Source organism: Somniosus microcephalus, chromosome 16, assembly GCF_052327205.1.
Source record: "Somniosus microcephalus isolate GS21.2 chromosome 16, FLI_Smic_1.0, whole genome shotgun sequence".
NCBI lineage: Eukaryota > Metazoa > Chordata > Chondrichthyes > Squaliformes > Somniosidae > Somniosus > Somniosus microcephalus.
In genome coordinates this window covers 42,907,254-42,919,869 of record NC_141002.1, presented here as the reverse complement: position 1 = coordinate 42,919,869, position 12,616 = coordinate 42,907,254, and the positions used below count along the sequence as shown (strand labels likewise).

Here is a 12,616-nt window from a genome sequence, read left to right as displayed (position 1 = left end):
GGAAGCATGTACCATACACAATTTTTTTAAATAGATATATCTATCTGTATCTCTTGCAAATGCACTCTGTCATTAAACTTAGTTTCTCATTTCGCAATGTCATTTTTTACGTCAATGTTTAACATGAAAATTTAAAAACTTCAGCTTCATCTAGACGCTTTTATCTCGGCAGCTGGAGAACATTAAACCACATCGGTACATTCTGAGCATGCTCAGTTTTCATAATTTCCAGCATGCAATCTGTGCACAAAAGATGAAGGTTGGAAGGGTGTGTCTACTTATGCTGTGAGGAATTGAAAGTTTCTTTGCTTTTTCCAAAAGACTGAAAGAAACTGGGGATTAAATAAATAGTCAAAGCTTTATTTGAGGCAAGTCTACCATTTATTTAAATGTATATGAACAGACAACACCTGTGATTGTGGTTTGTTGACTGATGATTAGAAAACAAAAGATTTGTAGAGGATGGATTGCTGTTTATAAATGTAGTTTTTAAAAAACTCTTCTGTACCACTTTAAGGCTTAAGGAGCTTTTTAAAACAAGTAAATCATGAACTTTGGAACATTTTGTAAGGTAATTTTGTATGTTTATGAAATGTCTTTAAAGACTGTAAATCAGAAAACTCTGGTAGTGCACTAAATTTCCTCCTTTATGCTCCTGGCACACACCTGGAATGTACATCAGGAAATTGAAGCCCTCCAGCTCATGATTTTTCAACCATTAATTTAAGCAGAAAACTTGTATGTAAATGCTTTAAGGCAGGAACATAAAGACAGGAATTGGTGACGATAGCAAAAGTAGTAATGGGGTACTTGAGGGCACAAGGGAGGGCGGGGGGGGGGGGGGGGGCCTGATGTTTTGATAAGGACCAATAGCTTGACTCCCATTTTCCCGGTACCACCCCCACCCACCAAGGATGTTAGAACCATCTCCCACACATACCATTAGATCAAGACATCCATTGATATACAATTAAATGGAATAAAGTGCTATGAGGGCCACCAATTCAAACTGAGTCACAAATCTCCTAGAGCACATATTTAACTCAGAAAACACTATAGCATAAAACCCACCCAGAACAAAGTACAATGTCATTGATTTACTGAAACATCATGTGATCAAGGTTTAGCAAATCAAGCATAATTGGGAATATTAAAAGACAGGTGGGCAAAGAACGTCATTACATTTTCATGGGCAATACCAAACTGAAATGACTGCACTTTGCAAGGCAATGTGGCAAGGTAATTGACATAATCCCCTGGCCAACCGAATAAACTTGGACCAGAATAAATCCAGTGACAGGGGTTTTGTTTATGCTGCCACTAATTCAGAGCACATAACTCAGCTTGAATGCATCATACTGCTGGATTCATGTTTCTACCAGTTCTAGGCTGATCTAACAAAAATTGGACACCAATTTGATGACCATAGGTCTATAATTACAACTATATTCAAGTTATTATTGTATCTAAATCACCCAAGTGTTTTTAATAGCACCCATAATAAAGCAGTCATATGAACTGGCTGTACTTTGTGCACAAGGGGTGGACACTAACTTTTATGGGCACCTTTAACCAAAAACATCTAGGTTACTTGACACTTAATGATTACTACCTATTCTGTAACGCTCCCTGTAATGCACACCACTAGCACAGTTTGTGTGCTAAGTACACTTTTCTGACCAGTAGTTTTTCTGAAACTGGGAGATTTCGTTTTGTGTCTCATCTCCTTTTCCAATCACTCCAGACTGTGTTTCTGACTTGCCTTTAGTGAGACAGTATTGGCCCATTGAGCTGCCAATCAAACCTACCACACTGGATCAGAAAACTTCCTCCCATGGCACCTACATGGCCTGATCGGACAATTCCCTGCTGTGCTGAATGAAAAGGCAGACATTCTAACATGTCTGTGAATGTATACTGGAATGATTTTAACAAACCCCCCCACTGTCTCAAGCGGACATGATACGGGGAAAACGCCATGTGTCCAACCGGTTTGTCTGGGTGTAATTCCTAAGGTGCTAAATTCGAAACTATAGTAGATTCCCAAAAGCTGCATGTTATGGATTCAACCTCTGCTGAGCCAAATTTCACTTAATACCAATATCCTAAAATTAATATAAAAATTTCTCTTAGGCCAAATAATCAAAAATTCCAAAATGCAACAGGTTCCCAAGATCTTCTAACTTATACTCAAGTGATCTAAGCAATATAATTAAACAGTTTATTAACTTTGCTCATTTCTGCTCCACATGTCACTAAGTACTGTACACCTACAAATGTTCTTCATCCATTTAGTAGCAAAGTCAGTCAGGGGGGAAAAAAAAGGTCATCACATTTTTGGGTAATTCAAGCCTAAATATTCTTGTCACAAGGGATCATGGCAAGATTATTTAAACTTGGTTTAAGCAATGCAGCTGTTGTGACTATGCAACAGAAATATTTCCCAACACAAGTATGTGAATTCGTAAGCATGGAATTAAGAACGCAGTGAAATATTTCCAAAGTGCACACTTCCAGAAGCAAAAGATTACTGTAATTTTAAGAGCAGGTTTCTAATGAGAATTTTCATTTTCAAGTTACATCTCAAGACCTTCCAAATCAGACAACAGACGTGGTTGAATTTTTTGCATGGAAAGAATTTTACATGTTTAAAATTCTGGTGCAGTTACAATATTTTTAAATATTTTCAAACAAGTAGCCTAAACACTCTGCCTCAAAAAATATTGTCTATAAACAAACCTGGGCTGCTTATATTAGTGCTGATTTTCACTGGGATTTCTTACAATCTCTGCTGGTTTACAAGATATTATCTCAATTCCATGATGCACCCTCATTGAATACCCTGAGGTACCGTTTTACAACATACATTTCTTCACAACACAGCAATAAACAAAAAAAATGTTAAAGTAGTTACACAAACTAAACTCTCCTCAAATTTAGCTTGAGTTCTTCAAACATAATGACTTTCAATCTTCTTTCAAATTATACCCAAGCTGTTAGTAACTAACCTGCCATGTGCTTGAGACACCCAAAAACATAAGAAAAATGTGCTTTTCCAATACACACAAATTACTCTCAAAATATACATACAGTAATATGTAAACTCAACTCAACATATCACCATCCTAACTACAGTACTGTACTGGAATTGCATCTCAATTCTTTATAAGACATGCAGTAAGATGAATATTTTAAAACTCATTTGCAATTCCTCAGCTAATCTAAGCAGTCCAGATGTCTTTAGTGACGTGCATACCTCTTCCATTTGTCACTGGCCTAAAAACAAATTACCAAACAATAATCAGTATGTCCTTCCCATGTCATTTTCACCAATTGAAGATATTCAAAAGAATTAAAAGTTGATCATTCAAAATAAATTACAAAACAAAATCCACAGGTGATGCAGCACATACAGAATTTAACTCAATGTGGCAGAATGGCAAGAGGTGGGCTTGCAATTACAATTCCTGTACAATAAATAGTCTCAACCATATATTTAGGAGAATGTCTGGAAGTCAGGCCTATTATTCCTCAAAGGAAGCCAAACATATGGTTAATTAGCAAGGTTGCTCTTGTACACCTTCAGACACATAGGTAATAGAGCAGACCTTCTCTTCACCTGAAGAAACCATGTGGAAGAAGGCCATCAAAAGGTAAAAGTGGGGGAAGAAATTTAGTGTGTGTATATTGGAACAATTGTTAAAAGCCTGTTAGAGATTACATTGGCTATTAATTGGCAGCCAAGTTTCAAATAGGTGGCAGTCAATATTTCAATGCTTTCTGTGCACACTTAAAAGCCAGACTGGATTAACCCGACACCCCAAATCTAGTGACTGCACAATACAACAGTGCACCGTGTGACATTATTACCATTCATTCTCCTTCAAAAAAGGCTTTCACCACTGGATAACACTTTCTTCACTACTGCATAACTTTAAAACGGCAGAGTGTCGTAATATCTCTCAAAAATAAAGCAGTAATTATAGTGTTGGTATTTTAGAAGTTCATGGGTTTCCAGTCACACTTCTACATACTACTCAAATTTCTGCATCACACTAAAAAAAGCCAGTTTTTTTGTAATGTAGGGTTAAATTTCCAAGAACAGAAAATTTAAGAGTCAGAATGTCTGTAGCCATTTAATTGCCTTATATATAAAAAGTGAATATTTTGACAAGTAGCTGCATAACAATTAAACTCTCCATGAACTCAACCAGTGTTCATAAGAAAGTAAGAAATAGGAGCAGGAGTAGGCCATTTGGCCCTTCAAGCCTGCTCTGACTTTCAGTAAGATCAATGCTAATCTTTTACCTCATCTGCACTATCCCCATATCCCTTGATTCCCTTACTATACAAAAATCTAATCGATCTCAGTCTTGAATATACTCCATGACTGAGGCTCCACAGCCCTCTGAGGTAGAGAATTCCAAAGATTCACCACCCTCTGAGTGAAGAAATTTCTCATCTCAGTCCTAGATGGCCGACCCCTTATTCTGAGACTGTGACCCCTAGTTCTAGACTCCCCAGCCAAGGGAAACATCCTCCTTGCATCTACCCTGTCAAGCCCTCTAAGAATTTTATATGTTTCAATGAGATCACCTCTCATTCTAAACTCTAGGGAATATAGGCCTAGTCTACTCAATCTCTCCTCATAGGACAACTCCCCCATCCCAAGAACCAGTCTGGTGAACCTTCATTGCACTCCCTCTATGGCAAGTATATCGTTCCTTCTAACATAATATAATCCTACCCTCCTAACCACCACTCCCCCCCCCCCCCCCCCGTCTCTGCACCTGCTTAATATGTTACATCTCCAGCTTTTTCCAGTTCTGACAAAACGTTAACTCTGTTTCTCTCTCCATGGATGCTGCCTGGCCTGCTGAGTATTTCCAGCATTTTCTGTTATTTCAGATTTCCAGCATCCACAGTATTTTGCTGTTATATATCCTTCCTTAGTCAAGACCAAAACTGTACACAATACTCCAGGTGTGGTCTCACCAGGGCCCTATATAATTGCAGTAAGACGCCTTTACTCTTATACTCAAATCCTCTTGTAATAAAGGCAAACATACCATTTGCTTTCCTAATTGCTGCTGTACCTGCATGTTAACTTTCAGTGATTCGTGTACAAGGACACCCAGGTCCCTCTGAACACCAACATTTCCCAATCTCTCACCATTTAAAAAATACTCTGCTTTTCTATTTTTCATGCCAAAGTGGATAACTTCATATTTCTCCACATTATATTCCATTTGCCATGTTCATGCCCACTCACTTAGCCTGTCGATATCCCCTTGAAGCCTCCTTGCATCTTCACAACTTATATTCCCACCCAGCTTTGTATCAGCAGCAAACTTGGATATTTTACATTTGGTCCCCTCATCCAAATCATTGATGTAGATTGTGAATAGCTGAGGCCCAAGCACTGATCCTTGTCGTACCCCACTAGTTACAGCCTGCCAACCCGAAAATGACCCGTTTATTCCTACTCGCGGTTTTCTGTCCATTAACCAATCCATGCTAGTATATTACCCCCAATCCATGAGCCCTAATTTTGTTTAATAACCTCTTGTGTGATACCTTATCGATACCTTCTGAAAATCCAAATACACCACATCCACTGGTTCCCCCTTATCTATTCTGTTAGTTACCTCAAAAAATTCTAACAGATCTGTCAAACACGATTTCCCTTTCATAAATTCTTGTTGACTCTGCCCAATCCTATTATTACTTTTTTTAATTTTTTTTAATTTTTTTTTAAAATAAGTGTCCTGTTACCACGTCCTTAATAGATTCTAGCATTTTCCCTACTACTGATGTCAGGCTAACTGGTGTGCAGTTCCCCGTTTTCTCGCTCCTTCCTTTCTTAAATAGTGGGGTTACATTTGCTACCTTCCAATCCGTGGGAACCGTTCCAGAATCTATGGAATTTTGGAAAATGACAACCAATACATCCACTATCTCGATAGCCACCTCTTTCAAAGCCCTAGGATGTAGGCCATCAGGTCCTGAGGATTTATCAACTTTCAGTCCCATTAATTTCTCCAGTACTTTTTTTTTTTTTACTAATACTAATTTCTTTCAGTTCCTTATTCTCGCTAGTCCCTTGGTTCTCCACTATTTCAGTAAGTTTTTTGCGTCTTCTTCCGTGAAGACAGACACCAAGTATTTTTCATTTCTCTGCCATTTCCTTATTCCCCATTATAACTTCTCCTGTCGCAGCCTGTAAGGGACCCACATTTACTTTTGCTGTTCACTTAACAGCAATGAGGCTTTGTGGCCTTAAAAGGGACAGAGCAAAATATATGGTGTACAAAATACATGCCATAACGCTCCTGTCCTAAAAACAGCCCATCACTGACATACTATCAGAAACACCATAGGCGATACACTAATATGGAGTCATATTTTAAGTGCACACACAAGTGACATTTTCATAATTTGGCTCCCGAGAAACTGGAGGCATCAAAAAGCACTTCATTATCAACTTATCCTGATTAACTGGCTGATCGCTACCCATTTAGTTCACGGTCTCTCACCACATTTTCACTAAGTTCTACCACATCCTCTGATTCGACACGAGCAACCCTATGGGAAATCAGCTCGTGTTTAAATCGTAACTACTCCTTCAAGATTTTGAAATGTACACTTTGCTTCAAGGATTTAAGTACTTACTGCACCCATAAAGCATTGCATGTTTTGTATAAAATATACATTGGCCTTGCATTCAAACTTTATACCCATTTTGATGCAATTATTAATACAGGTAGACCATCCTTTATCCGAAAACACGGCTGGTCCCGAGGTTTCGGTTTTCGGAAAATTTCGGATTTCAGAAGGTATTTTATAAGACTGGGAAATTTGTCGGGGGTGGGGGTCGGGGTCGTGCGCACGACTTACGCTGAACGAAAAAACTTTCGGTTTTTAGAGGGTTTCGGTTTTCGGAAGTTCGGATAAAGGGTAGTCTACCTGTACCTCTAAATTGCCATCTAATATTCTGCACAACTGATTTTTCAGCCAGACTATATATCAAACTGCATTATAAGCATATTGGAGGATAAGATGAATTTAATTATGCAGCATCCTGCAAACTATAACATTTTAAACAAATACAGATGATCAGTCAACAAAAACAGAATACACAATTGATGTAGAACAAAATTAAAAAACAGTAATTCAATCTACCTGAGCCCTTTTTGTACTTACTATAGATCATTCAAAATATCTTGTAAATAATGTAAAAACAGTGACATTACCACATTAAATATGAATAGTATTTAAGTGGAACATTCTAGCAGAAAACAGTTACTACAATAAACAAAAAATGTTGGAAATATTTAGCAGGTCAGGCAGCATCTGTGGAGAGAGGATGGTTGGGTTAACAGTTCAGGTCAATGACCTTTGATCAGAACAAAAAGTTACTATGTAAGACTGGAATAAATCTCCAAGTTGCACCAACTATTGTTACGGGAACTTCAGTAATTGACACATTGTAAAAGAAATAATAAATATCTTGTTGGAAACAGGATTGACGGTTATAAACAAAGAATTAAATAATTGGAAGCCCGATTTAAAATTCACTGCTGCTGCACGGGTTTCAGAGAGTTCGGGAAACCCAGCAATGAAAGGGAGGCAGGAGCTGCCGGCTCCCCAAGCTAAGTGCCTTTCTCAGCACTCCTTGTGGGCCAGGAAGCGCAGGAGTGCCTACAGACTTCCCACCGCCCAACCCAAACCCCAGTCCCGATCGGCAACCTTCCACACACCTACTACCCAGCTCCAATCGCCAACCATCTCCCCGCTCCTCCCAGCCCCGATCATTGACCGTCCTGCTGCGAGTGTGGCCTTCCAACCGCCGACAAGGCTGTCAATGTGACTGGCTGCCAAGCGGGAAACAGATCCAAAAAAATGATGAGGTCCTGCCGAAGTCCCAGCCTTGTCAAGTTCTTTGGCCGTCCCACACCCTCCTCCCCATAAATGAGTCAGACGGTTGTGCTCTTTTGGTCAAACATATAACGACTGTAAATTAATAAAACGTAAATTAAATTAAAATTGTATTGGCCGGGGTGGTGATGCACTCCAGTCCCTGCGGCGCCCACCGGTCGCGGAAAGCCTCAAGCGCGCCAGCGGACACCGCGTGCTCCATCTCCAGGGCCACCCGGGCGCAAACATAGCTGCGGAAGGGAGGCAGGCAATCAGGCCGAATGACCAACCCCCCCACCCCGCCCCCGCGCCCCCCCGCCTGGACCTGTTTTTGGCGGCGATGTTTAATCGAGACCCCAACTGCCCTCATTTGGAGGTAAAAGATCCCATGGCCACTGTTTGAAGAGCAGGAGCGTTCTCCCTGGTGTCCTGACCAATATTTATCCCTCAACCAACATCGCTAAACAGATTATCTAGTCATGATCTCATTGCTGTTTGTTTGACCTAGCTATGCACAAATTGGCTGTCGCATTTTACATTACAACAGTGAATACACTTTAATAAAAAGTACTGCATTAACACTGGTCATTTCTCACCACTATACATTAATAACCCAGAAATAAGTAAATATACATATTAACAAGGCACACTGCACAACCCCTTGCATGGATTACCACATCAGTGGTGCAGTGGAAACTAACCACACAATCACAAATATTTACTGAAGGAGAAGCAACGTTCATTTTGGACTCCACTTCAAAATTCAGCTATAAAGCAGTAAGTTCTGAGCCACACAGACCAGCAAGGTGCATGGTGTAATACCCAGTCTGTTCCAAGTTAGCCGATTTCAGCTATGGTGGTGGTAGAAATCCAATGGCCTCAGCACCCCATGAGAAGGGGGGGGGGGGGGGGTGGAAAACCAAGAGGTTCCCTATTCAGATTATAATCTAGCAATCCCCTTTAGAATTGTTCTTGTGCAGATGTCCAATGTGATGGCACCAGCCATGGTCAAATCTGCCAACACTCACTGTCTAGGTTTATACAGGGAAAATACCAGAGGGCCATTACCAAAACTAAGTCTAAGTCTGAGCAAGGAAAGGTAGAATGAAAGCCAGAAGAAAGCCTTTTAACAGAATGTAAATTACATTGGTAATCCCTTTTTTAAAAATTAAAACTACAAAAACAGTTTTCTCTACTTTTTAAACTATGCTTCCAAGTGGCAAGTGTCAGGGGATTCATTGCCAGACCCCAGTTAATGTTTGTGCTAAATTTCACATCACCTTTGGTACGATTATGATTCCTTCGACAGGACCAGTACTGATGGAAGCTAGAATTATTATTTAAATAGAGGGCAATCTTCCTAAAGGATGAATACAAACACGACCTCCAACAGAAGCATGAAACTTACCTGCAATTCACACCAAGCTACTTCCACTGTCGTTTCTGTGTCTAGACCTTTATAGACGGTTTTGAAAGATCCTCTCCCAATTTCTATGTCAAACTTCAAAAACCTCCCATCAGGGGAAGTTGCCACAGCCTTTGTCTCTATTTCTTCATTATCCTCCTGCGCCTTCCTCTCGAGATTTCTCGCCTCCTCCGCCTCTCGGCTCTCCGCACTGTCTTCTTCGCTGACTTTCGACTCGACTTCCTCCTTGATTGGGACAGCTTTTTGCTTTCTTCTGTCTTTGCTGACAGTGCTGCTGCTGCTGGCTGTACTCCCGGCATGATTGCAAACATTGACATCGGGTGAACGGACGGGGGCCCTAGGTGGTTCATCGCCAATTCCCGCGACTGTGCTTCCGTCTTTCGTACTGCCATCAGTGCAGTTTTCGCATTTTTCTTCGGCAATTACAGGAACTGCAGCAGTGACGGGGTCAACAGCCGTTGCTTTCACTGGAGGCTGCGCTTCATTATTGGTGACACTGCTTATTAATATAGTTGCATTATCCGATTCGGGTGGAGAAACGATAATGCAGGTCTTACTAGGCAGATGGTCCAAAGCGGTCACGTTGGAATCGCAGATCACACTCCTCCTGATAAATCGTTGGTGCTCTGCTTTGCTGTCCTTGTCCATAGTATGTCTCCGCCTTCTGAGGGCGTTGAACTCTTCCTTTTTTCTCAAATTTACTCCAAAACGTTCCCCTATTGTCGTATCCGAACTGGAATTGGTACCATTTTTAGGGGGGCGCAATAAAGACCCAATCTTGTCTGCACTTTCCGACATTGCCACAAAAATGCGATTGCAAACAGGGTTCAAAACCAAAAAAATTGCAGTGGTTTCTCTTTAGAACAAGATTTCAACGCGAGACATAAGTCAAGCGCCTGATTGAAATGCAAAAAAATCACAAGAGAGTACCAACTACGAATAGAGACAAATGCAAACCAATTTTTTTTAAAGTCAAAATAATTCCATACTATTTTTGTGCAAAGGATCGGGTCCCTGGAACAGAGGCGTTCCTTCATAAAAAAAGAGACACACAATATTGTCCAACTCAATCAGTTGCGATGCAGCCAGATAAACATGGACCATCTGATGTGATCCATCCATCCTTAATTAAAAACCCCAAACAGTTTTCATTCAGCCTTCATTTCTCTCAAAAGGGAGATAATGAAAGAAATTTAAAATGAAAAAAAATCCGACGATGGAAGCAGAGCCAAAATAGTTCCTTTCTCTCCAATAAACTCCAAAAAGTTATATTTTTTTTTAACTACCAAAAAAGAGAGGCAATCAACGCAACAGTCCGTTTCACAGCGATGCAGCGTCTGATCCCTCAACAGCAGAACAATTCTAGTTACGGGTAATGTGTGGAGTCGTTTTTTTAAACAGCGATGATGTACAGCGCCACAACTGTTCCGTCGATGTCCATAAGGCTCTGCTCTTCCAAGCTTTCAAAATGGATGCGATAAATGTATATAGTTTAAAAAAAGTCAGCAAAATCGAAGTAAGCAAGAGCAGTCCGGGCTGCCAGATAGAGTAGGCCTGGAAACAACAACAATGGAAAACCCCAGGTCGAGTTGCCCGGGGAGAAGATCTCACTGCAGTCCTGTCCACATACGTAACATCCCGGCTTCTTCTCTTCCTCTCCCACTGGAAATTAATTTTCAACCAAAAAAAAGAAAATCACCAACTCTTTTCCGCTACGGACAACTAATAATGAAAACGAGCCCGGGCCCCCCGCGGAGGAGGGGGGGGGGGGGGGGGGCGAAGATAGGTGCTTAATCCACCTCTCCGCTCCGAGACACACACGCTCTTCTTTCCAACTGTAAATGGCGGACACACTGTCTTTCGCTCACTGACTGGGACTTACCAAGAAGCTCAGCGCTCGAGCTCAAGGTAGCTAATTCACATGCGTGCCGCCCACCGCACAGCCATCTGGGAAACGTAGTTTTTATTTTTCAACTGACGACGTCGGGTTATCATTCAATTTGAACCACGCAAGGGGAGAGAACTACAACTCCCATCATGCAGCGAAAACTTTTCAGTTGGTTGGCGTTTATTTATTCCTCCCACTTTGCGTCGAACGAGCACGTTGAGACCAGCACGTGATTCGGACAATAGGGGGGGGAAAAGGATGCGTGCAGTGCACCGAGGGAGGGGGTGAGGCTGCTGTTTAAATCCTTAGTCATTCATTTTCCAGCCTTGATTCTTAAAGGGGAGATACTATCTTAATGAAAAAATGTGCAATAACCCCCCCTCATTTTTCTTAAATACGCAGATTACATAAATCGTACGGAAATACATCGTTGCGTGATATTGAAATTCTCTCCTGGATGGTCTACCGCCCCAAATTCAAAGTGACCTCAGTTCACCATTCCAATAAAAAATAAAAATCTGAAATAAAAAGCATAGAATGCTGGCGGCAGGTCACAGCGCCTGGAAAGAGAATAAGACAGGTTATTACATTTAGGGTGTGTATCAGTGATCAGAATTCATCTTATTCCAATTTCTGTTTGTTACCAGGGTGCTACAACTGGGTATTAATGCACCATCACAGTGAAAGATTAAAATAATGTTTTTATTACTGGTGAAAACGCTGATCTGTCGCATTTATTTTGCTCACTTTATGCTTATTTCTTGGTGTAAATTGTTTTATTGGTTACACTGCCCGGCCACAGTGCTAGACTATGGACCAACTTTTGAAGATGGTAGTACATGCAGGATGTGTGTAATGTAAACGTATGGCTATGACATTACAGTGGGACTTTAAAAAAATAAATCCACTGTTTTACTTAGGCTAATTTTGCCCCTTTCATAAATTTCCCAGTCAAAGGGATGCATCAGTGACCTCCTACCTGGCCAATACTGTAGGAAGGTACATGAGAACAGATGAGTCGACAGCAAATGCAAGTATTCACTTGGAATATCTTGGATGGTCCAGTTGAAATCAGAAGCTCCCCATATGGATGCTGCCTGGCACAAACTCATTTTATAACTCTATATTACACAAGAAGGTTGTTAAGACAAAGGTCAAAACTGGGCATCCATGAGGCGCTGTGGGCCATCAGCAGCAGCAGAATTGTATACCTCTATAATCTCATGGCCCAGCATATCCCACACTCTACCATTACCATCCAGCCAGGAGACCAACCCTGGTTCAATGAGGAATGTAGAAGAATATGCCAGAAGCAGCACCAGGCGCACCTAAAAATGAAGTGCCAACCTGGTGAAGCTACAATATAGGACTGCATGCATGCTAAC

The 12,616-nt window shown here is 40.9% G+C and overlaps 1 protein-coding gene across 10 annotated transcripts in view; it reads right to left on the bottom strand.

Annotated features, from left to right (window-relative positions):
• wnk1b (WNK lysine deficient protein kinase 1b) overlaps window positions 1-11,338 on the bottom strand; it is a 217,388-nt gene extending 206,050 nt beyond the window's left edge. For 4 of the 10 annotated variants that reach the window (XM_086008876.1, XM_086008879.1, XM_086008882.1 and 1 more), the window contains exon 1: window positions 9,326-11,327. In XM_086008876.1, the coding sequence (XP_085865002.1) occupies window positions 9,326-10,141 (816 nt within the window). In that variant the 5' untranslated portion in view covers window positions 10,142-11,327. Of the gene's footprint in view, window positions 1-9,325 lie in introns of all 10 variants that reach the window. The other 6 variants (XM_086008883.1, XM_086008884.1, XM_086008880.1 and 3 more) reach the window with 6 other exon arrangements.
• Between the last annotated feature and the right edge of the window lie 1,278 nt (window positions 11,339-12,616).